Below are 25,972 nucleotides of genomic sequence, written 5' to 3'. Positions count from 1 at the left end.
TATGTCTCCCTCTCTCTCTGCCCCTCCCCCACTCATACTCTGTCTCTTTCAAAAATAAACATTAAAAAAAAATTCCCAGCTCTCTAATGATTGAAGAGAATATCCCTTCTGATTATTACTGTTAATTAATGCTTAATTGATTGTTAATTAATTAAATAAAAAAATAAATAACGATGTGCTTACAAAATGGACGCATCTACCTAAGAAAATCATCCTATTTCTCTTCACTAGTTATAATTTCTCTCTTCTTTGTATTTGCAAACCTGCTCTCTCTCTAACTGGTCCTAACCTAAGAATCACTGTTTGGAGCCTAAGACCTGATTCTCAATATTGAGCTGTATTGAAACAAAAGAATAGGGGGTTTCTCTTGATTTTACCTTTCTTATCTTCTGCCTTTTCCTCCAGAGGTGGTGCTTTTTCAGCTACACAGCCATTACCTTCTTCAGATTTTACTACATTTTCCTCTCGGGTAGATTCCTCTCCGATGGGTATCATGTGCCCGTTTGAATTTTCAAAGTTAACTGTTACATCTCCATCTAAAATGGGGAAAGAAACACCTAGATGTCTAACTTGATGGTTTTCTTAAAACCCAGTTTTCCAGTTATTAGGACTATAGGGTTTGGGTTCATGTATCAGGCCCTGGGAACCAAATACATCCTGTATTGTTTCACCATGTTTTACTAAACATTTCATTCAAACAAAAAGAGCTAGGAAATCCTTAGTCTTGGGGGAAAAACAGTAATGGTGGGGATATCCACGTGCCCTTTTAGGACAGTAGAAATTATTATCCTAATTATGAAATATCCCAGGGCAGCACAGCCCTTCTCTTCTTGCGTTTGGTTTTGTTGAAGTCAGGACTTAGGAGTCTCTGTCATTCAGACACTGAACGGTAAAAGGAGAAATCTGAAAAATGGAATAAACATTTTAACAAGCACTAAAAACACAAGGTGAATATAAGTACACAAATAACATGAAATGTAGTTACACATACAAATGATAAGAGGGATAATATGAAATTTTCCAACTGCCACTGTCTCCAGATTGTTGCATCTATGATATGCTAACTTTACATAGAAAGATAACTGCCACTCTGTATTCAGGAAAAGCTAGTAGTGAGGCTAATTTTATTTTCATTTTCTTACTTATGGAAGTATTAAAATGTATTCAGATCATTGTCACATATAACTGACCAAAAGCCTTTAATGTGACCTAATAATAATTTGAAAACATTAGGGGGAAAAACGTGTAATTAAAAGAAAAAGTAATTGCAGAGGAACTTTTTAAAAGTCACAACTGAAAATAAAATTTGCAATATGTTATCTAAATCAGAAATAACTAATTTTAATCCCTGAACTTTCATAATTTTTAGAAGCTTCAAAAGTGAATAAGATTTTGCATAAACTCTTAACTCAGTGATACTTGAAAAGATTAACCTTAGGTCATATATGGAACATTTGAAGAGGCTTTGCTACCATTGTAAAAGTAATAATAATAATAATAATAATAATAATAATAAAGTTGAAGTTTTGACTTTGCAAACTTGAAGAAATGCATGATTACAGCTATTCTTATGCAGTTTTTTATTAATCTTATTTTGGCAATCGTTACAAATAAAACAGAGATCATCTCTCAAATTTTCATTAAATATGACTGAACTGCTTTGGCTCAACAATAAAATCCATTGGCCTTCTCCACAAAAACAGGCATGACATTTTAATAAGAAAAATACATATCATGGAATTATGTCATGCTCAAAATGAAAACGAAATTGTTGCTTAAGCCATATAACTTCCAAGTACCTATAATCTGGTTCCTGTATAAAAGTAAAATAGACAATAATTGAAGGTAATGCCATTGCAAATAAATCTTAACTATTTCAATAAAATTAAGGTAATACTTTTCGAAGAGTATAGGTCAAACCAAAATGAAACCAAAAGACTCTTCATTCTTATTAGATCCCAAGGAATTCACTATTAAAAACAAGGGAGGGGAGACATAATGTAATGTCCAGGTATTAGACACAGGAAAACCAAAAACTAATGCAAGAATGGAAAATTCCAAACAAAGTAGAAAACCACTTCTTTATATAAAAAAACCTCAATTTTTAGGCAACCCAAATATAAATTTACCTTTGAGTTCTCTGGCTTTAGTTGATAACAAAAATATGCTGAAGTTATGTTAATGAAAATTTAATTCTGTTTCAACCCTTATTAAGCTAGAATTCTGTAGTAGGTTAAAGAACCGATTTTTTAAAATCTAGAACAAAAAAGCTAGAGAGAAAATTAATAGTCAAGGTGCAATAAGAAATTGGATTATCACATAAAGTCAACAAAGTGGAAAGATACTTACTTTGAGGTATGAAATAAAGCTAGCGCATATGAAAATAACTGTAGAAAAAGGAGACACATATGTGATAAATACAGAATTCAAGAATAAAACACAGTAGAGATGAAGTTATTAATAACTAATTGGCGTGTCTATTGAAAAAGTTTTCTAGTTTTGTACGTTATTGTAGAGTTAGAATAAGTTAAGTCCTTGATACAGTTTATGTATGTAAGTAAAACACACACACACGTGCTGGCAAAGGACAGCAGGGAAAGACGCTGATGTTATAGCAATAAGAGCATTCGTGTGCAAAGGCAAAAGGCAACTCAAAAAAGGTTGTAAGCTTAAAGTGAACCAAGAGATACACAGACGTCTTGGGGCTTTACCTCCTTCTGCTCAAACAAGTGTATCTGGGATATAGTTCACAGAGAAACAGAGATAAGGAGAAGGCTGTGAGACCAAAAGGTGAGTGACTCATCAGAAGGTTAAAAAGTACACCACAGGAGAGAAAGAAAGGAGGCTGGAAGGCAGGCAGAAACATCTCCTTGCCCTCGTGTTAAAGCTACGGGGAGAGATGGAAGGAAAGAACCAGAAATAAGGAAGGAACTTGGACTAGACCTTGGAATTCTCAGGAGAGAAGGCCAATTGTTGAACTTTTAGCTGGAAGTTAGATCTTACTGTAAAAAAGATCATCTAAAAGGAATAATAATAATAACAATATAGCTGAGAGTGAGGGTGTGGGGTGGGGTGGGATGGGGTGGGGTGTGGTGGGATGGGTCAAACCTAGGGGAGCTGGAGGGATTCTAAAAGCCTATCTGGCTCACTGAATAAAGGGCAAAATTGACAGTAAGTGTCAAGAGAGCTGAGGCAAGGTCAAGCAGATCAAGGCAAAGAATGAATCTTCACTGGTAGAAGACAGGAGGCTGTCACCAAGCACAGCAGCTTCCAGTCTCTGGCTAGAGCTGAAAACAGACCGAAACTCTCAAGATAATTGTTTTTGGAAAAATGACAGAAAACTATTTTTTCCAGCCCTTGGATGAAAAGGGGAAAAGACTGTTTACTATAGGCATCACCAGGAACTTTCAAGGTTTAGGTCATTTCTATAGGTCCACTTAGGGGCCACGAAAAAGGCAGAAAGTACAATTCAGTAACTTATGGCTTCCCAAACATTAAACCTATTACAGTATGTTTAGGTGAAAAATTGTTTTTCTTCTTTTATGTTTTAAAACTTGTAATGTTCAGTTCACAAAAGTTACAAAAAGGTCAACCAGTGTCCGATTTCTGGGAAATAAGTATATGATATCATAAGCGATCAAGTACATAGTTTAACAGATTAGGCAGAGCAAAAACCAATCAACACTAAGGATTTCTTTAAACTGGCCATTGCCACTTGTTTTTAGAAAAAGTAAACTTTTTTCTAGCTATGATTTTTTAATCAGATAAAAAAAAGGGGGTCTTTATATCTGTCTTTCATACTCGGTAACAGTTTCATCATAAATTTTTCCATTTTTCCTTTCTTTAAAAAATTTCCAAATTGGGGTGCCTGGGTGGCTTAGTCGGTTAAGCATCTGACTTCAGCTCAGGTCACGATCTCACGGTTTGTGGGTTTGAGCCCCGCATCAGGCTCTGTGCTGACAGCTCAGAGCCTGGAGCCTGCTTCGGAATCTGTGTCTCTCTCTCTCTCTGCCCCTCCCCTGCTTGTACTCTGTCTCTCTCTCAAAAATAAATAAAGATTAAAAAAAAAACCTTTTTTTTTAAATTTCCAAATAAACGATACCAAACAATTACACTGGCCAACCCCAGAAAGAGTATTACTCTCCCCAGAAAGGGGATTGATTGCTCAGTGGATTTGTAATTTTTCTCCTGCCTCCCAAGAGATTAGAGGGGAGACAGATTTTAACATTTCAAGTCTACCTTCAACTGACAATAAGTTAGGGATGTGCAATTTTTTTTTAAGCCCCAGACAGGAAATAAATAGCTTCCTAGTAATGGAAGACTAGAGAAGACATAAAATTCATTCATAAAACAGAATGAGAAAAGTATAATAGGTCAGAGATTGAAATCAAATGCCTAAAACTGTGAGGGCTCAAGAAAAATGGTATTATTCATTCCAGACTTTTCCCTACATTCTTTGAAGCAGGAGTCAAATAGTAAAGCATTCCCTAGCCCTGTTCAGGAATTATTCAGAGGTTGGAAAAAGTGTGTCATTTGGGTTTATAAATAGTGAATTCCAAAAGATGTTCTCTGCAAGGCACATTTATCAGAAAAAGAGAAGTAGTATGATTTCAATTCCAAATTAATAATACTTTGTTTCATAAAAGTACAGTAATACAACTTTAGCCCAGTAAATATCCAGGGGGTGGGGCAGGGAAGGCATGAGGTAAATCAACAATTTTGCAACAAAAATTCCCTTTAGTTTTAATAGTAGTGGGAGCAATGAAAATTATTTGGCATTACTTATTTGGAGAAATAATCAATCTCGGTGTCTTCTTCTGAGGGTCTATCTTGGTTTGTACCTAATCCTTGTCTTTTTGAGCAAGACTCCCTCTTGGGAGGGTAATAAAAAGGGGCAGGGGAAGATTAGGGGCAGGGGAAAAATACTTGGAAATAGTAATTGTTAGTGAAAAGGTGAAAGACAATTAGATTCAAAGAAATGAAAAGAGCACAACGGTAGGAAAATTACTTGAGAGAATGCATAAAGCAGATTAATTTGTCTATTCATGCCTTACTGATTGAACATTTGAATGTATTATAGAGAATAAAGGACAAGAGGTACATTGACATTTCTTTTCTCTCTCTTTTTCTTTTACTGGTAGATTGAAGAAACCCAAAGGCACCAGCCAAGCTAAAACTTTGCATTTACTCAAACAATTGAGATAACTTGTATAGAAAGACTGAAACTCAAGAAAAGAAGAGGGGTCATATAAGCATTTGTATCTTATCTGTATCTTCAGCCAGTTCACCTTTGGAGAGCTTTAGGGTTAGTGACATACGGTGAAGGACTCACCAAGAAGGTCATTGAATTTCTTTTCTAGAATACCTTCGATCCTCTGCAGCCCACAAAGGCATTCTGAATTAAAGCAAGATTCTCAGAGGGCCATACTCACTGCTTTATCTCCCAAAGACCATGATCATCTTAAATTTCAAAAGAAAATGAAAGAAAGACCAAAGAATGAGGGATCAAGTTACTTTAAATGTATGATTAATTTCCTCACCTTGATCAGGCAACTCCTTAAGAACGCCCCTTCTTATCAGCTCCTCTCTACTTTGTCTTGTGGATATCTTCCTTTCTAATACTTTTAAAGAGAATAAGCATAAGTAAGAATCAAGTCATTGCTTAAAATAATTATGAAAAACATTGCAAGTAGAATCGAACACATTTATTCTGTTCACTTGAAGGCTCAAACCCCAGTGTTTCTAGTCGTCTCGGAAAACATGTGGTTGGAGTCAGTATCATTAGGACAAAGGCAAAGGACTGCAGCCCATGCTCTGAAACCCAGCCCCTGGGCCTGGTCCTTCAAATGACAATGTTTGGCCAAGAATCCAGACACATGATTTCCTATCAACTAAAGAGCACACAGTTTGCAATATTCCTTTTTTTAGGCATTCTAAAACCGGCTTCTGTGAATATGCAATGTATGTAAAGGATATGTATGCTTACATTTAAACCAAACAAACAAACAAACACTCAGTAAATATTCAGGTAATTCATCTGAATCCCAGTGAAAAAGGACTACTCTTCCTCCTGCCATCTATCACAAAAGTCCAACACATCAGATCTCTGTGACTCATTTCCTTGCCATACTCAAAAGGTCTAGCATGTTCCAGTATATCCCCTGACAAACCCCAAGTCTTAAGAGGATGGAATGAATTCATGCTTTCATAGGCATGTAAAGGGGTGGGGATCTCAACACTGCCTCTTCCTTCTGGAAGAATTTAAATTCCTGTTACAACTTCAGAGTGGAGGAGCTCAGGGTGGGACTTTAATAGTATTCACTTTATGTGTATATAATATTAGTTTCCTGAAGCCTGCAGGTCTGACTCTACTCCCCACTTTGAGGGGCCAAAGAGGTGTGTAAAATTAATACAGAGTCACGTCACCTACTAATCCTCTGAGCCGACATTCTCTGACGTGTGTTCTTATACAAGTCTCTTCCCTCTAGATGCCCTGTTAGAAAAAGCATCTTGACACAGCAAAAAGGGGCCACAGAAAGGGCAATTTAGGTAGAAGGAAAGGTACGTTGGTGGAGACTGGGTAGCCACAGCAGGACTGGATTCTGTTTCCCCCTAAAATTCCTATTCCTGGCCTCAAAATTTGCAAATCCTGGAACCACATGAACAACATCATTTCAAGATCCAAACTAAACCCCATTACTGCAAGCCCTACTCTGACACCCAGAAACAGAACTCGTACTAACACTAAGCACATGTTTTCTGGGGGTGCCCCAGGTGGCCTGAAGTAAGGACACTTTGAAGACAGAGAAGGGAAGGGAGAGGTGTGTCTTGGGCCAAGAGCTTTGGGCCAAGCACCTGCACGTCCTCAGTAAGTGTTTGGTAATGGCATGAGTCCCAGAATACCAACACTTAGTCTCTCTTGAAGAAATTGAAATATTTTTTACCTTTTCTGATAACCATTAATTGTGTATTCCTCTTTAATCCTGGTATTTGTCTTTTATCCTGACCTTTATCGTGACAAAGGTCAGAGTAAAATTTGATATTTAACACAGATTTCATATGACAACTCCGACGAAATCTGTTTCCTCCTTCTTAGAGACCTGAATTCATTTTTATTTTATTTACCGCATATGTGCCCTTTGTTCCTGGTTTTGTCAAACATAGTTTTGGATAGAATCAGAATATAAACAAACAAGACAATGAATAAATGAGTGAGTGAATGAACAAATGGTCAAAAAAATAATCACGAACATCTTATTGGTTCCAGTGGAGACACACACACACACAACTTCCTGTCTTCCTTTAGATTACCACCCACCGTCACTCTCCACCCTCTTCCAGAAGCAAGTAACAACAGCGCCCGCGAATGTTGGTCATTTCAATGGACAAAGTTAACTGGGTGGGGGAAGGGGGGGGCAGCCAGAGCTGTTCTTTGATGGGAGTTCTTTTATGTAAAAAGAGTGCTGTTATTTCAGTACAGCTTCGATTTGTTCAGGATTTTGTCAATGAGAACTCCTGTCAGCACAGGAAGCCAAACAACACCCACAATGACACCATGGGGCACTGCAAAGACAGTGCAGGTGGTTCAGAAGGACCCTGACCACTGTGGTTCCCCAAGGATTGTACAAACCCATTCATGCTTGACTGGGGCTCTGAGGAGACCCGGGGCCGAGACAGATGGGGGCAGAAGACGGATGGGGCTAAATTTGTCCAGGGAAGTGACAACAGGACTCGAGGTGGGATAAGACCATAGAATGGGGAACAGATGCCAAGTTCAGGCAGCCGCACCGGGGTCTGGGCTGCTGGTCGACCTCTTTGGACCGCAGGACGCTCCTGCTGCTTGCCCCGGCCCCCAGGCCTGGAGGTGGGCCCAAGGATTCCAAGCTTGAGGACACAGGTGGCAAATTCAAGAGCAGGTGCCATTAGCCACATTCTGAGGGGCCAAATGCAGTCGATTCAGAACATGGTCCTTGTGGCTGTCTGCCCCTTCACCTTAGGAAACAACTTTTCATTGTTTGCTGTTTCTGCAGAGTGATCTAAAACATGAAGTGGTTGTCAGGGGTCCTGGATTCTAGTCCCAGAACTTCCACAATGAGTTCTGTGAGCTGTCTCTTCAGGTTCCAGTGCCTCTGATCTGTTATCTGTAAACTGAGGGACGCGATTCAGTGATCGCTAACGGACAACTCATCCAGCTCAAATGTTGTGTGATCCAGTATCATTAATCAAAGCCATTCTGTAATCACTGCTTTGGGCGCCTTTAAAAGCTTTCACTCTTGTACTGAAAGATCGTCTGAGAGCCCAAACCTATCTTTTGTTTCTGCCTTTCCATTATGGATCCCTGAGGATGCTTCAGTTTTAAGTTTTAAGCTTTCTGTTGCTTTAGTTCTAATTTAATCTCAGTTAAAAATCCCTCATCTTTCTTCCTTGCAAATTCTGGAGCTTTGAAGCAGCTTGGCTTCCTTCCAGGAACTGAAACCGACAGCTTTGTTCTTTGCTTTACCTCTTATAAACGGGCCCTGATAGGAAAACGTCTTGGCAATTTGTTTGGTCTTTGGCTGAGCGGATTTTTAACACGTAGTGCAGATAACCGTGTACGGGGCCAATGAGAACACACTGCAGGCGACTGAGCATGGAAAGTATGTTGCTGGGGCACAAAGTTCCAACCACTGCTCTCCCAGAAGAACAAGTATCACACTCTTCATCTTTTAAAATATTTGCCTCATGTTTATATAGTGTCTGTATGTTTGCAAAGCACATTCACTGGACGCTTTTTCATAGGCTTGGAAGCGTTCTGCATCGGAATGAGTCTGAGAGGTCACTCCCGTCCAACATGCCGCCCAAAGCAGGAGCCATTTCAGGAACATTCCTGAGATGTGCTCACCTGCTGAAAACATTCAGAGGCAGGATGGCCCTCTCCAGGCATCTGTCACCCTCGTTCTTAGGAAGATATTCCTCATAAGGAGTCAGAATCCCACTCCCTGTAATTTTACACGTTCATCAAACCCGTGCTCCCCATAGCTCTAGAGTCAAGTAAGCCATCCGTGATGGGAAAATAGTCTGAGTTACCTCTGTGTTCACTGAGAGCAAAGTGGGTTGTTGAAGCCCCCTAGAACCTGATGCCTAGTATAGTATCCAACCAGCTGTTCTTTGACTCTGAAGTTCACACTAATCTGTGCAACGATAGCAATAATGTTGGGGGCCTCACAAATACTGCTGGGGAAGAGATTTAGCAGGGAGGTCAGATCATTGGATGCAGTAGCTAGGTCTCTCCATGAAAAGTATGGTTACCAGTTGAGTAAACAGCTCATGGTTACTTACTTTTATCCCAATTAAAAAAGCGTGTGTGGTTTTTTTATGAAGATCAAAGCAAACCCAAGGCTTCTGTTTTGCTCTCTGGATTGGGTGAATTCAAGTTCTGACAGTTAAATTCTGGTTACAACAGCACACACTTTGCTAAGTGAAGGATGCACTGTGCCCCATTTTCCTGCCTTCACGCTTATACTCTGGTGCTACAAGTATTTGAAGAGGACCGATCTTCCAAAAACATCCAATGGCTGTCCATCCATCTCACTTTGAATTCTCTCTCTACTCCTTGGCATGGTCTCCACCATGCCCCCCAGAGGCTGCCCCCCCACCACATGATGCCTCCCCGCCACCCCCCCCATGGGATCCTTTCGTCACCTCTCCCTCCTGGCTCTCTCTGCTCCAGCCCCTCCAGCCCTGCTTCTTGTCACCTGATGCAAGCAGCAAGCTCCTGCATGGTGGCCTCTGTCCTTACAGGATGGGATTTCCCCAGACCCCCATACGGCTCATTCCATCACTTTCTTCGAGTCTTTGCTCAAATGTCACCTTATCAGAAATCCCTCCATCGCACAGCCGTGGAATAGCTTGTTCGTCTTCTCGCCTCTGTCTACCTTATCCTGCACAGTATGTCCCCCCCTCCTGAAATGGGACCCACTCCTTAAATGGAGTTTCGATGAGAACCAAAGCTTTTGTTTTGTTTACTGCTGTTTTTCCAACAGTGCCTCGCAGGTTGTTGGAACTCAGAAAACATGTGCATTTGTTGCATAAATGAATAAAAGAAAACAGGCTAAAAATGCTAACAGTGCCCCTTCCCCCCCTCCAGTCTACGAGAAAGCAAACGAGGCTTGTGGCAAAACTCTACGAACAGGAGTCTTCTGTTTTCTGCCCCCTCTGCTACTTGGCTGGGCCCTCCAAAGGGAAAATCCTGAGCTGTCTGTCCTATGGCTCATCTGAAAAAGTCTCTGTGTGCTCTGAAGAAGGAAGGCTGTAGTGTGAGGAGGACAGACGGCAGCCAACTAACAGGATGTAGCACACGACCGGGCTCATCATAAATTTTAAATGATTTATGATGTCCTTCTGGGCATGAAGCCTGCATTCAGGAGAGGAGGCCGGGGCACATGCTACCAGCTCCTTGCTGTGGACGCTCGGCCAGGATTTTAAATTACTCTGGAAGTATCTGGGAGAGTAAATCTTGTAGTCAACAAGCCACTTGTGTTTTCTTCTGGCGAGGAAAGAGAGTCCTAATTCTCAATTCTAACACCGTTTAATGACGGAACAAAACAGAAGAGCAATTAGACTACTAAATAAGCGTACCGTGTTATCTTCTTGGTGCTGAGTGCTGAATGGCCTTACTGTAAAACTGTGACAGAAACAGAGAACTGCTTGTCTCATGTTGAAAGCGTTCTAGAAGAGCCTGGCTTTGCTTTACCTCTCCTCAATAGCAGTTACAGAAAACAGAATGTCAGAAAACGGCCTCCTTTTTAAAAGACCCTTCACGAAAGCGTAGCGAAGTCATTTAAAGCAACAACCACCAAAATGCCACCCAACGGGACATTTGCAAAAACCTTCCAAAACATCTCAAGAACATAAGGCAGCGAAATAAAGCCAACGTCCCCCACTAAAAATACTCAGGGGTCTGGCCATTTTCTTATTTATCCATACCCTTCTTCTACTTAAAAATCCTACTGACTACAGAACAAGCCCGACTCATCTGAACCCGGCCAGGCTTTACCACCAGTCCCGGGGAACCATTCTTCCCCTCCCTCTGTTCACCTCCCTTTTTCACAAGCCCCATGCTAAAGTCAAACCTTGCTCCTCACCATTTTAAAGACTTTCTGTACCTCCTCAGCTCCACTCCTTTGTTGTTTCTTTCTCCTCGAATCAGACCTTTGCCCTCTCTCCCTCTCTGGTGGAATCCTCCTAACATTCTAAGATCTCTTCACACAGCGGCCCCTGCTAGGGATCTCAGCATCCTGGCTGGCGAGATTCAGTAACAACTGTGTTCCTGACAACACTTCAGATGTAACTTCTCTGTGCCTCAGCTTTCTCATCTACAAAATGGGAAAACAGCTGCTACCTTTGCTGGCTCTTTTGGAGGCTAAATGAGTTAAAAAGCTAACGTGCTCAGACCAGTACCTGCAATCTAGAAAGCACTGAATAAATGTTAGCTATTATCAGTACCTGTGTTCTAGCACTTCTCTACTTTTCATTGCTACACGTGTACAGGGATGCATATTGACATGACTCTAAGCCCTATGAGAGATGTCTTGTTTATCATTTCATCCTCATAATGCCCCAATACATTGCATTAAGTTTCTGCATTTGTGGTTTGAGGGGAGGGAAGGAAGACATGTCTAGCACCCTTTGCTAACCTTTTCTACTTATTAAAAAAAATTTTTTTAATGTTTATTTAGTTTTGAGAGACAGAGAGAGACAGAACCCGAGTGGGGAAGAGGCAGAGAGAGAGGGAGACACAGAATCCGAAGCAGGCTCCAGGCTCTGAGCTGTCATGTCAGCACAGAGCCCGACGCGGGGCTCAAACCCACGGACCGTGAGATCATGACCCGAGTGGAAGTTGGATTCTTAACCGACTGAGCCACCCAGGCACCCCTGTACTTATTTTAGACATAGCTTTGAGGAACCACCTTCCTCCTCTCTCAGTCCATGTGATCTGTGTGAAGCTAACCCCAACCCTGGGCTCCAAGACTGCCAGGCTTATCCAATCAGAGCCTAGTATCTTCCTGGCATTGGTGATTGGTTACAAGAGAGGCTGTGTCCCAACTGTACCAATGACATCCAGCCTGAGAATTTCTGGAACAGGAAAAGAAGGCTTTCTCTTTCTTTTGTATCTGTTGAAACTAGCCACATATGAGCCTAGAGCCCCTAGTAGTCATTTTGCCTCCATAAAAGGAGAGTCTAACTTAGAACAAAACAAAAAAGCCAATATTGAAGAACAGGCTCAAAGAAGGAGATGGATTCTTAATCTTAGTTTTTAGACACCTGGATCCAACCATACCTGAAGGTTGCTGCCCCTGGTCTTTTCACTTTCATGAACCAATAAATTTCCCATTTGCTTAAGTCTATTATTATTCATCAGCAATAAAGAGCTTTTACTTTTGAACAGCCAAAAAAAGGTATTACGTAGATGCTTTTCTTAAAAGTGAATTTTCTCCCAACAGAAGACAAAGATTCTCTAGATTTTCAAGGCAGAAATATGAAAGAAGAACTACATAGACCTTCTTTATCCCCCTCAAGTTCAAGAATTTGAAAGCTGACCAGACCTTAAATAAGAGGAAGATGCTGAGATCTATGTCCCTCCTCCTCTTGGGAAATCGGTGCCACAACTTCCTCCAGAAACCTTATAGTAATCATCCATTTATTTGCTGCTTAAATGGCATTTTTATATTTACTTTCTCATCCTGCTTCCCAGTATTCCTGAAAGACAGGCTAAGCAATTCTTTTTAGTTCCCTCAAACAGATAAGGATATCGGGATTTAAAAAGGCTAAATACATTTTCCAATCATATACGCAGAATCCAGTTGAATCCAAATGTGTCTAGCCAAAAGCCTACTGCTTACATTCTCCAAACTGAGTTGATGATTATAAACATTTCAACTTCCCCGTGACAGGTATCATGCTTTCCAAATTTCCCTCAAGATATGAGGCAGAGAAACTTTTTAAAGTTAATTTTCAATGAGCACTTTTTAGATGGCAGTACATTGTCATAGTTCGAATTATAAAAGGATACAATAAAAACTCTCACTCTCACCTTCCCCTCCACCTATTCAAATCGAACCCCAGCTGTACTCCACAAGTAAATAACCACGCTTATTAGTTTCCCGTGTATCCTTCCAGACTTTCTTAGGCAAATGCAAATATTCATTTTTATTATTCTCTTTTCACACCAAAGGTAAGCTGTTTTACAAATTGTTCAGCATTATGCTTTTTCATGAAACACTGTATGTAATACTTTTACAATTTCAGGCGATGGGGTGACAGACAAAGGCCAGGTTGAGGAGGAAAATGCGATGATCTTTGTCTTGTGGAAACAACAGCAGCTGAAATCAGTGCTGTGTGCAGAGGGGGCGAGCTGGGAACAGCCATGGGAAGTCAACCCCAGGGACTCCTGGATTTTACTCCCCAGGGGTAAGATTTAGGCCTAGAACAATGAGCAAGTCCCCGATCCCAGATGGGCCAGGAAGTACAAATAATCCTAGGAGACTAATCAGAGGCCAGGATGTGTGAACTACGTGAAACACTGCTTGTCTTTCTTCCAGTAGGACTCTCACCAATACGTGAGCAACACAAATGTTTAAGACAGGTGCTTCTGGACTTATCCTGTCTTTCCATTTCTTGTTTCTTCACATTAAAAGATGGTAAACTCAAAACAGGGTGACACCACAAATGTTCCAGAAGTTTGGAACAAAGAGAATGATACTCATCCTTAGAGTAATTAATTCTAACTTCACACTATGAACAAGCTAGAGACCTGATATAAACACGAATCTCATCTCTAAATGGTGAAGAGGTTTTTCAAACTAGAAGATCAGACAAGAGTGGGTGTGAAAGAGACCTTAGTCCTAAATGAAGATATGCCCACTTGTTTCAATATCAAATTCAACTGAGTAGGATTCAAATTCAACTGTGTCAGAAATTATTCATATCTTAGGCCAAAATGTTTTGAAGGGGTTAATATGTAACCTTTAAAAGCCTGTTTTTATTTCGTGAACCTAAAGACAATACATAATAAAACATCATCAACTCAAACCAATAGGCGTCAGTAACCAGCTGGAGTAGTAAGGCTGAGTAGGTGTTCCCCCAAATCCATGTTTACCACCTTCATATACATATCTCATCAGACTAGGATTCTTAAGGTGATTAAATTTTTTTCTATCTTTTTTTTCTTAAAGCGGCTAGGATTTTAAATAATTTTTTAAAATATTTATTCATTTTTGAGAGAGAGAGAGGGAGCATGAGTGGGGGAGGGGGAGAGAGAGAGGGAGACACAGAATCCAAAGCAGGCTCCAGGCTCTGAACTGTCAGCACAGAGCCTGATGTGGGGCTCGAACTCATGAACCGTGAGATCATGACCTGAGCTGAAGTCTGACACTTACCCAGCTGAACCACCGAGTTGCCCCCAAAATCTGTTTTCTTAAACAACCTAAGCGTCCATTGATAGATGAATAAAGAAAGTGTTTACATACACACACACACACACACACACACACACACACACACACACAAACACACACACACATGGATTGCTCAGGCATAAAAAAGGATGAGATGTTGCTATTTCCAACAACATGGATGGACCTAAAGTGTATTATGCTAACAGAAATAAGTCAGAGAAAGACAAATATAGTATGATTTCACTTATAGGTGGGATCTAAAAAACAAAAGAAACAAACGAACAAACAAAGCAGAAACAGACCCATAAGCACAGAGAACAAACCAGTGGTTACCAGATGGGTGGGGATAGGAGGATGGGCTAAGGGGTGAAAGGAATTAGAAGATACAGCCTTCCATTTCTGGAACACGTAAGCCACAGGGATGAAATGTACAGCACAGGGAATATAGTCAAGAGTATTGTAATAGCATCATACGGTGACAGATGGCAGCTACAGCTGCAGTGAGCACAGCAGAACATACAGACTTGTCGAATCACCACGCTGTACCCCTGAAACTAACATAACATTGGGTGTCAACTGTACTTCAATCAAATAAGATTAGAAAAGAAAACATTTGGAAAGCTGGTATGAACTTTCTTGGATTAATGCAAAAAAAAAAAGTTTTCTTGAGCATGTTAATTAAACATTCCTCTTCTATCATCTTGCCTGTATTACACAATGTACAGTATCTATAAAGAACAGTATTTCTTTGGCAAAACTGGTCCAGACCTAGACTAAAACAGGATGCACAAATGATACCCGATTCCTGTTGGACCCTGCAGTGAGACGACCAAGGCTAACTCTACTAAAGTTTTTATTTTCCAAAACAAAACACCAAAAAATATTGGAGGCTTAGGGAAACGTACCTTTTCATTGTAACTCAAACTATAATGTTTAAAATTTCACAGCAGTGCTGTTTCCACTTGGACATAATCTCCCTTTCAGGAGTCTCCCCGTCTGCTATTTCCAAATCTCTGATTGTTAAGATGGTAAAGGGGTCTCATCATTCTTCTTTAAGACTGAAAAAGCTACAAAATCGGGGTGCCTGGATGGCTCAGTCAGTTAAGCATCCGACTGTTGATGGTGGCTCAGCTCATGATCTCAGAGTTTTATGAGCTGAAGTCCCACGTTGGGCTATGCATATGGACCACGAGGAGCCTGCCTGGGATTCTCTCTCTCTCTGCCCCTCCCCTACTTGGGCTCTCTCTGTCACTCTCAAAATAAACAAGCTTTTTTTTTTTTAAAAAAGAAAAAGCTAGAAAATAGAAAATGAATCAGGAAGGATATGTTCTAGCCTTTTTAAGAATATATCTTAAGCTTAAATCCATACATTTCAACTTATTAGCAGGTGATCATATAGTCAAGCTCCAAATTCCCCCAGGCCTTTGTTTCTGTATATGAAAACAGAGATAGGAAAACCTGACTTGGATGGACAACAGGATGATTAAAACATTTCATAAAGTATTTGATACAAAGTAGGGAGCTTATAAATATTAGTTTTTTTCTCCCCTGTGTTCTATTTTCTCTTGTATATACACGTAAATCTCTTTGATAATATTCTGTTGGTATTTTTACCTTGATATGGTTACTGATCTAGAAGGTGGTGTAGTACAGGGATTAAAAATGAAGACTTGGGACACCTGGGTGGCTCGGTCGGTTAAGCATCGGACTCTTAATTTCGGCTCAGGTCATGATCTCATGGTTCGTGTGCTTGAGCCTCATGTCGGGCTCTGCGCTGACAGCATGGAGCCTGCTTGGGATTCTCTCTCTCTCTCTCTCTCTCTCTCTCTCTCTCTCTCTCTCTCTCTCTCTCTCTCTCTCCTCACCACCCCCCCCCCGCCCTTCCCCAGCTTGCACTCCCTGTCTCTCTCTCCCAAAGAAAAAAGAAAAGAAAAAGAATGAAGACTCAAGCCAGGCTTCTGAGGTTCAAACATGGGCTATGCCACTCACAAACCCTGAAACCTAGGGCCAGTTATTTAACTTTTCTGTGCCTCAGTTTATTCATTAGGGAAATGAGGGTTATAGTTAGCAACCCACCTCACAGAGTAATTGGGAAAATACTTAAAACACCATCTGGCACACAGTAAAACCTCAACGAGGGCTAGTTATTACTCATAGCCATGTATCCTGTTCCTACTTTAAGTTTAATCCCAAATAAAACTTGAAATGGGTAACAGAAATCAAACTTTGTCTACTGTTATTTATTAACACGTTACTTCACACGCTCCACATGTAGCAAACTATGCAAATTATTCAAAGGGAACTTCTTCAAATCTCATGGGTAGTAACTAAATGGAACATTTTATTTTTTTTAATGCTTATTTATTTATTTTGAAAGAGAGAGAGTGCTCACACACACACGAGCAGGGGAGAAGCAGAGAGAGAGAGAGAGAGAGAGAGAGAGAGAGAGAGAGAGAGAGAGAAGAATCCCAAGCAAGCTCCACGCTGTCAGCAGGGACCCCGACCCGGGGCTCAGTCTCACGAACCATGAAATCACGACCTCAGCCAAAATCAAGAGTCAGACGCTTAACCGACTGAGCCACCCAGGTGCCTGTATATGGATCACTTCAGCACTGAATTGTGAAAACAGCAAAAAGAAAGGACTACATAATGCCAGCAATATATCAACATCAGATTTAAATACGTAATTAAATTTTAGTCCTAATGTTTTACACTTGATTCACCTAGGTGCACTTCAAAAACAAATTACAAGGGCTAAGAGTGAGACACAATGAGGAATTATTGTTTAATGGTAGAGAGTTTAGGTTTTGCAAGATGGAAAAGTTCCGGAGATCTGTCGCGTAACAATGTAAATGTACCTGACACCAATGAATTATATACTTAAGAACAGTTATTAAGATGGTAAAATTTGTGTCATGTGTTTTCTACCACAATTTTTAAAATAAATTACGTTGTAAGACGTTTTTGGACTACATTAATGTGAACAGCCATTTATCTAAGGTGAAAAATAGATCAGAAGGTATTTTCAAAGAATTTTAACCACACTGATGGTTACGGTGCTCACCATCTATTCTCCAGTACCCAGTGTTCTCTCCAGCCGTGCTTTTTATTTTCTTATATTTCTCATGTAGCCTCTCATGCCCTGCCTTTCAGTGGGTACTAAGTAAACACTTATACTTTGGAATAAAGAAAACCTCAAGAGCATCTCTTTCAAAACCTAGAGAGTTCTGGGTTTGGGAAAGCAGGTAAACAAAATTTAGCACAAAATGTCATATGCCTACATGAGCAAATTCTTTTCACTTAATAAAAAGAAATAAGAATTAAGACTGCAATTTATTTTCCAAGTGGGAAACAAATCAGGAAAACACAGAAGCCAAAAATCAGTCACTTTTCAGGACAGCCCTTAGCGATAAAGACCGGATTCGTATCACAGGATGAAAAAAATCAAAACAAAACCACCAAGGGAAATAATATGCAAAGGAAATAAAATAATGGACTTTCCTGACACGATTCTCTGACCCAGGCCACAAAGAGTTCTGTAGCACCTTTAAAAAGTATTTAAAAAGTGGCAACACTCCAAAGGAAAATGAAATTAGGAAATTATCCACCCAAGTAAGGCTTATAAACAATCAGACTGTCTCTTAAAGCAATACACACTGACTATGTCTCATCCCAGTGTAAGTTTTTTTTTTTTTTTTTTTTTATTAAGAGGTCAATGGGAACATAGTTCCTTCTCCTCTACATCCCCCTGAGGAAATTAAATGTGGCAAAGAAAAAAAGAAATGCAAATTAACAATTCTATATTCCATTCTAGTGGGTGTGGCTCTTAAAAAAAAGTCATTTATAATCAGAAATCAGTAAAATCAGTAGTATGCATGGGTCACTTGGTAACAATTTCATAGGATGCTCAGTGAAAATGCCTTGCTTATCTGAGCCCTCAGAGAACCTAACTCCCCCCGGGAAAGGCTGCAGGTCTGAGATCTTAGTCTGCTCTATGATTCAACAAATTTAAATCTAAAACCCAGCTTGGTTTAAACAAACCATATCACATCTTCTAGAATGGGCCGGAAGCAAAGGAGTCTCCTCAAGTCTGTTTAGAAATAAGATTTTATGGTTTCTGTTTATCTAAGGAAGGTGGGTCCTGATGATCTGGCCATTCATTATGTAGCTGGCTAACTTAAACCCGTGCTAGAAGGTTTTCCTATTTATGAAACCACCAATTTCACTTATGAAAAATACACAAAAAGTTAGCACTCATATTACTCTTTCCCATAAATGGGTTTCATCCCTAGAATAGATCTATAATGAATAATAAATGATCCATAAATAAAAAGGTGGGGACTTAATGATTCTTTCCATCCATCTATATGCGGGAAGATTGAAACAAGAAAAATTCATTCTACTGGGAGAAAAAAAACTGAAGAGGAATATTTAGTCTCCTTCATTTTTATTTATTTTTTTTTAATTTTTTTTTAACCTTTATTTATTTTTGAGACAGAGAGAGACAGAGCATGAACGGGGGAGGGGCAGAGAGAGAGGGAGACATAGAATCGGAAGCAGGCTCCAGGCTCCGAGCCATCAGCGCAGAGCCCGACGTGGGGCTCGAACTCACGGACGGTGAGATCGTGACCCGAGCCGAAGTCGGCCGCTTAACCGACTGAGCCACCCAGGCGCCCCAGTCTCCTTCATTTTTAATATATAGAGAACAAATTTGTTTTAATGCCATTATATGTCTTTAGGAAAAAAAGAATAAAAGAATTAAAACAAGGAAAATGTATATTTATGTATATGTATGTGTATATGTATATATATGTAAATATGTATAATTATTATATGGTCTCTTATCCACAGAATTTTTAACACTCATTTGGTCTAATTTGGTTAATTTATAAAATACACAGGTACACAACTGGCCGAACTGAAACACAACCCAGACCTTCTTTCTGTGTCATTGATGCCATCAAAAGGCTGTTGCCATACAGAACAGACAGTACCCGTTACTTAAGTTCATTATCCATTCGTGAGGGAATGGGGCCCTAACCTGTCCATTAAGTTTGGTGAAATATTAATTTTGTCTATTTTGGCTTCTCAATTCCTTAAGGCTCTTAAGCAGCTCTCAATGACACGAACACTAAGAAAGAATGGAACGCCCCCCACCCCATTCCAGCACTTTACAAATCACATTCACTAGCAAAAACCATATATACGGAATAGGATAAGGCCTATCAAGAGCCTCTCACTAATTCATTCAACAAACGTTTACTAAATGCTTTAACATAAGCCAGATGCTATTCAAGCTGCTTTTGGATTTTACCAAAGAAGAAATCAAAAATCCCAGTTCTCATGGAATTCATAATCTAGTGGGAGGGGGGACCAGTTAATAAAAAATACAAATAATTTATAAATGTTAGAAGGCTAAGATGTGCTGTGGAAAGAACAAGGTGGGGCAGAAAAAAAGGAAGCAAGGGTGCCAGGGGACCTACTTTACACCCACTGGGATGGCAATAATAAAAAAGCAGATAATAACAAATGTTGCCCAGCACGTGGGGAAATTAGCACCCTCATCCACTGCTCAGGGGAATGTAACACGGGTGCAGCTGCCTTGGAAAACAGTCTTGGCAGTTCGTCAAAATGTTAAACACCGAATTACCATATGACTCAGCAATTCCATTTCTAGATCTACAACCAAGAGAAGTGAAAGTACGTGTCCACGCAAAAACTTGTATACAAATGTTCACAGCAGCATTATTCATAAAAGCCAAAATAGAAACAGCCCAAATAAACGTCCATCAACTGATGATGGATGGATAAATAACGTGATATATTCATACCCTGTAATATTATTTGACAATAAAAAGAAATTAAATATTGATAGGTGTTACAATATAAATGAACCTTGAAAACATTATGCTAAGCAAAAGAAGCCAGTCACAAATGGCCATATATTTCTTGTATGATTCCATCTACAGGAAACATCAAGAATCGGCAAATCTATTAAGACAGAAAATAGAGGTGGGGCGAATGGGGAGTGACCGCTCAACAGGGTTTCTTTTTAGGGTGATGAAAATGTTTAAAATTGACTGTGGTGCTAACTGCACAGTTTGTGAATATTACTAAAAACCAGCGAATTACACATAAAATGGGTCAACTGTATGGCATAGGAACTATATCTCAAAAAGGCTGTTAAAAAAAGAGTGCTGGAGGAGAGGAGAGATTCAGTACAGAGACTGAAAGCAGACCTCATTGAGAAGTTAGCAACTGAACATGGACTTCATGGAAGGACATGAAGTAGTTGGTTAACCATAAGGAAAGCTGGAGGAAGAACCTTCTTTCGTTTTCCATTTCAAAGCGCCAAGGGTCCTAACAAAACTCATCCAAGATAAAAGAGATAACCTTAATAATCCTATACTGTTAAAGAAATTGAATTTGCTGTTTAAAATGCTTTTATTTATTTAAAAATGTTTTGTGATGTTTATTTATTTTTGAGAGAGAGACAGAGTGCAAGCGGGGGATGGGCAGAGAGAGAAGGAGACACAGAATCCAAAGCAGGCTCCAGACTCCAAGCTGTCAGCACAGAGCCTGATGCAGGGCTCGAACTCATGAACCATGAGATCATGACCTGAGCCGCAGTCAGATACTCAACCGACTGAGCTACGCAGGTGCCCTTAAAATCCTTTTAAAAAAGAAATCTCCAGGCCCAGGTTGTCTTGTTGGTAAACGCTTTTCAACATTTAAAGAGGAAATAACACCGATACTACAGAATCTTTTTTTTTAATTTTTTAAATGTTTATTTATTTTTGAGAGAGAGACAGAGACAGAGAGAGAGAGACAGAGAATGAACAGGGGAGGGGCAGAGAGAGAGAGGGAGATACAGAATCCAAAGCAGGCTCCAGGCTCTGAGCTGTCAGCACAGAGGCCGATGCAGTGCTTGAACTCACAAACTGCAAGATCATGACCTGAGCCGAAGTCGGAAGTTTAACAGATTGAGCCATCCAGGTACCCCCGAGAATCTTTTCATAGAATATAATGAACTCATTTTATGAGATCAGCATCACTCTAATACCAAAACCAAAAATAGTACAAGAAAACAAAACCAGAGACCAATATCACAAATCCTCCACAAAATATTATCAAATAAAACCCAGCAACATATGAAAAGAATACTACATGACAACTCAATTGTGTTTACCCCAGGGATGCAAAACTGATTCAATATTCAAAAATCTATCAATGTAATCTATCATAATAACCATCTAAAGAAGAAAAACCACATGGTTGTATCAACTGATGCAGAAAAAGCATCTGAGATATTCAACATCTGTTCATAATAAATACTCTCGTAAAGTCAGGTAAAAGGGAACCTGCTCAACTTGATTAAGTGCATCTACAAAAAACCTTCAGCTAACACCACACTTCTTTTTTTTTTTAAGTTTATTTAGAGAGAGAGCACAGGCAACAGCGTGGGGGAGGGGCAGAGAGCGAGGGACAGAGAGAGAAACCCACGCAGACTCCGTGGTGTCAGCAAGGACCCCAACATGGGGCTCAATCCCATGAACTGTGAGATCATGACCTGAGCCAAGATCAATAGTCAGATGCTTCCCAGGCACCCCCAACTAAAACCATACTTAATGAAAGCTTCCTTCTAAGAATGAGAAAGAGACAAGCAAGTCACATTTACCAGTCCTATTTGTTGTACCATACTGGAAGTCCTAGCCAGGCAAGAAAAGATATAAAAGGCATATAGATTGGGAAAGGAGAAATAAAACCATTCCTAATCACAGATGACATAATCATCAATACAGAAAATCCTAAAGAATCTTCACTAGAACTAATAAGTAAGTTTAGCAAGGTAGCATGATACAATTGTATTTCTGTAAACTAGCAATGAATAATTGGAAAACGGATTTTTTTTTTAATTTTTTTTTCAACGTTTTTTATTTATTTTTGGGACAGAGAGAGACAGAGCATGAACGGGGGAGGGGCAGAGAGAGAGGGAGACACAGAATCAGAAACAGGCTCCAGGCTCTGAGCCATCAGCCCAGAGCCTGACGCGGGGCTCGAACTCACGGACCGCGAGATCGTGACCTGGCTGAAGTCGGACGCTTAACCGACTGTGCCACCCAGGCGCCCCGGAAAACGGATTTTTAAAAACATATATCATTTATAATAGTTTTTTTAAAAGAAAGAAACGAAATACTTAGGTATATGGGGCACCTGGGTGGCTCAGTCGGTTAAGCATCTGACTTAGGCTCAGGTCATGATCCCACGGCTTGTGAGTTTGAGCCCCGTGTCGGGCTCTGTGCTGACAGCTCAGAGCCTGGAACCTGGTTTGGATTCTGTGTCCCCCTCTCTCTGCCCCTCCCCCGCTCATGCTCTGTCTCTCTTTCTCTCCCAAAAATAAACATTAAAAAAAAAAGTTAAAAAAAATAGGTATAAACCTAATACTGTTTTCTAAAGACTTCAAAATGCCAATGAAAGAAATAAAAGGGCTAATTAAATGGAGAGACATACCAGTTCATACAGTGTGACAGTCAACATAGTTAAGATATCAATCCTACACAAATTGCAATATAGATTTAATATCATTCCAATAAAAATCCCAGAACGATGGGAATGCAAGCTAGTGCAGCCACTCTGGAAAACAGTATGGAGGTTCCTCAAAAAACTAAAAAGAGAACTACCCACAACCCAGCAATTTTGCACTACTAGGCATTTATCCAAGCGATACAGGTGTGCTGTTTCGAAGGGACACATGCACCCCCATGTTCATAGCAGCACTATCAGCAATAGCCAAAGTATGGAAAGAGCCCAAATGTCCATCAATGGATGAATGGATAAAGAGGTGGTATATACATACAATGGAGTATTACTCGGCAATCAAAAAGAATGAAATCTTGCCATTTGCAACTACGTGGATGGAACTGCAGGGTATTATGCTAAGTGAAATTAGTCTGTCAGAGAAAGACAAAAATCATATGACTTCACTCACATGAGGACTTTAAGAGAGAAAACAGAGGCACATAAGGGAAGGGAAACAAAAATAATATAAAAACAGGGAGGGGGACAAAACAGAAGAGACTCATAAATATGGAGAACAAACTGAGGGTTACTGGAGGGGTTGTGGGAGGGGAGATGGGCTAAATGCGTAAGGGACACTAAGGAACCTACTCCTGAAATCATTGTTGCACTATATGCTAACTAATTTGGATATAAATTTAAAGAATAAAAAATAAAATTTAAAAAAATCCCAGAAGGAAAATTTTGAGAATATAAACAATCTGATACCAAAATGTGTATGGAAAGGCAAAGCAACTAGTCAAAACAATTTTGAAAATGAAGAATGAAGTTGGAAATACTGTGATACCTAATTTTCAGACTTATCAAGTTACAATAATCAAGACAACATGATATTGATAAAGGATCAGACAGATTAAGAGAACAGAATAGTGAGTCCAGAAATAGACCCACACAAATGTGAGTCTTAATTTTTGACAAAGACCATGTGGCCAATTAATTTTTGGCAAAGACACAAAGGAAAATCAATGGAGAAAGGATAGTCTTTTCAACAAATGCTCTTGAAAAGTTCTTACGAACGACGCCAAAAACATGATCCTAAGAGAAAGGAGTAATAAATTGTATTTCACCCAAATTAAGACCTTTGCTCCATAACAGTCACTGTTAAAAAATGAAAGACATTGCAGCGCCTGGGTGGCTCAGTCAGTGAAGCATCTGACGCTCGATTTCGGCTCAGGTCATAATCTTATGGTTTGTGAGACTGAGCCCTGCGCTGGGCTCTGCGCTGAGAGCATGAAGTCTGCTTGGGATTCTCTCTCTCCCTTTGCCCTTTGCCCCTCTCCCCTGCTTGTGCTCTCTCTCCTCTTCTCTCTCAAACCAAACTTAAAAAAAAAAAAAAAGACAAGCTACAGTGTGACAGAAAATATCTTTAATAACATATCTAATAAAGGCATTATATCTAGACTACCTAAAGTACTCTCAAAACTCAGTATTAAAAAGAGAAACAGCTCAATAAAAATTGTCCAGGGGCACCTGGGTGACTTAGACAGTTAAGCAGGTGACTCTTGATTTCGGTTCAGGTCACAATCTCAGTGTGTGAGTTCAAGCTTGGCATTGGGCTCTGTGCTGACAGTGTGGCCCCCTGCTTGGGATTCTCTCTTTCTTGTTCTCTCTCTCTGCCCTTCCTGCTTGCTCTCTCTCTCTCAAAAACAAGTAAACAAAAAACTCCAAAAACACAAAAACAAAAAACCACCCACACACAAAACTGGCCAGAAGAGTTGAATAGATCTTTATCAAAGGGGAGTATATGGAAGAAAAATATGTTTATTGATTTTTTTTTTTAATTTAACAGCCATTCTTTCTTTTTCTTTTTTTTTTAATTTTTTTTAATGTTTATTTATTTTTGAGACACAGAGAGAGCAGGAACAGGGGAGGGTCAGAGAGAGAGGGAGACACAGAATCTGAAACAGGCTCCAGGCTCTGAGCTGTCAGCACAGAGCCCGATGCGGGGCTCGAACGCACAGACCGTGAGATCATGACCTGAGCCGAAGTCGGACGCCCAACCGACTGAGCCACCCAGGCGCCCCTGTTTATTGATTTTTAAAATGATACAAAGGTGATTGAATGGGGGAAAGGATAATCTTTTCAACAAATGGTATTAAAATAACTGGGAACGAACCTTTACCTAAACCTTATATCTTAAATAAAAATCAACACCAAATTGATCATAGATCTAGATGTAAAATGTAAAACTATAAAAGTTTTAGAAGAAAACACAGAAGAAAGTCTTTGCAATCCGAGGTGAGGCAAAGAGATGAGACACAACACAAAAAACATGACATGTGATGAATAACTGATAAACTGAACTTGATCAAAATTATGAATCATTACTCTGCAAAACAGATGAAGAGAATAACAAGACAAGCTACAGTGGGAGAAAGTATTTACAAATCACATATTCAACAAAGAACTTCTATAGAGAATATATAAAGAACTCTCGAAATTGCACAGTAAGAAAACAACCCAATCACAAAATGGGCAAAAGACTTGAACAGAACTTTTACCAGGGAGGATATACAGATGGCAGATAGGTACATGAAAAATAATTGAGCACTAGTAGCCATTAGGGAAATACAAATTAAACCTATGACAACATGCTACTACATACCTACTAGAATGTCTAATATAAAAAATAGTGACAGCATAGCCATGTTCGCGGGGGCACCTTTTATAACAACCAAGAGGTTGAAGCAGCCCAAATGTCCCCTGACAGATGAACGGATGAACAACATGTGGTAGATACATACAATAAAATATGGTGCGGTCGTAAAAACAAAGGAAATGCCGACGCACGTTTCAACACGAATGAAGCTTGCAGACATTTTATGCTGCGTGAAATAAACCAGTCATAATAGGATACCTACTGTATGATTCCATTTATATGAAATATACTGCAGTAGTCAAATTCATACAGGTAGAAAGTAGAATGGGGATTACCAGGAGATATGGTGAGTTGTTCAATA

General features: G+C 39.8%; 1 protein-coding gene across 6 annotated transcripts in view; it reads right to left on the bottom strand.

Annotated features, from left to right (window-relative positions):
* The window catches only part of PHACTR2 (phosphatase and actin regulator 2), a 129,730-nt gene that overhangs the window by 59,987 nt on the left and 43,771 nt on the right, over nt 1–25,972 (bottom strand). For all 6 annotated transcript variants that reach the window (XM_042987248.1, XM_042987249.1, XM_042987252.1 and 3 more), the window contains exons 3-4: nt 5,541–5,621; nt 378–536 (exon numbers count right to left, since the gene is read on the bottom strand). In XM_042987248.1, the coding sequence (XP_042843182.1) occupies nt 378–536; nt 5,541–5,621 (240 nt within the window). The remainder of the gene's footprint in view (nt 1–377; nt 537–5,540; nt 5,622–25,972) is intronic.

This window comes from Panthera tigris, chromosome B2 (assembly GCF_018350195.1).
Source record: "Panthera tigris isolate Pti1 chromosome B2, P.tigris_Pti1_mat1.1, whole genome shotgun sequence".
NCBI lineage: Eukaryota > Metazoa > Chordata > Mammalia > Carnivora > Felidae > Panthera > Panthera tigris.
Note: the sequence above shows the minus strand (reverse complement) of the source record. Positions and strands in the feature narration are given on the sequence as shown.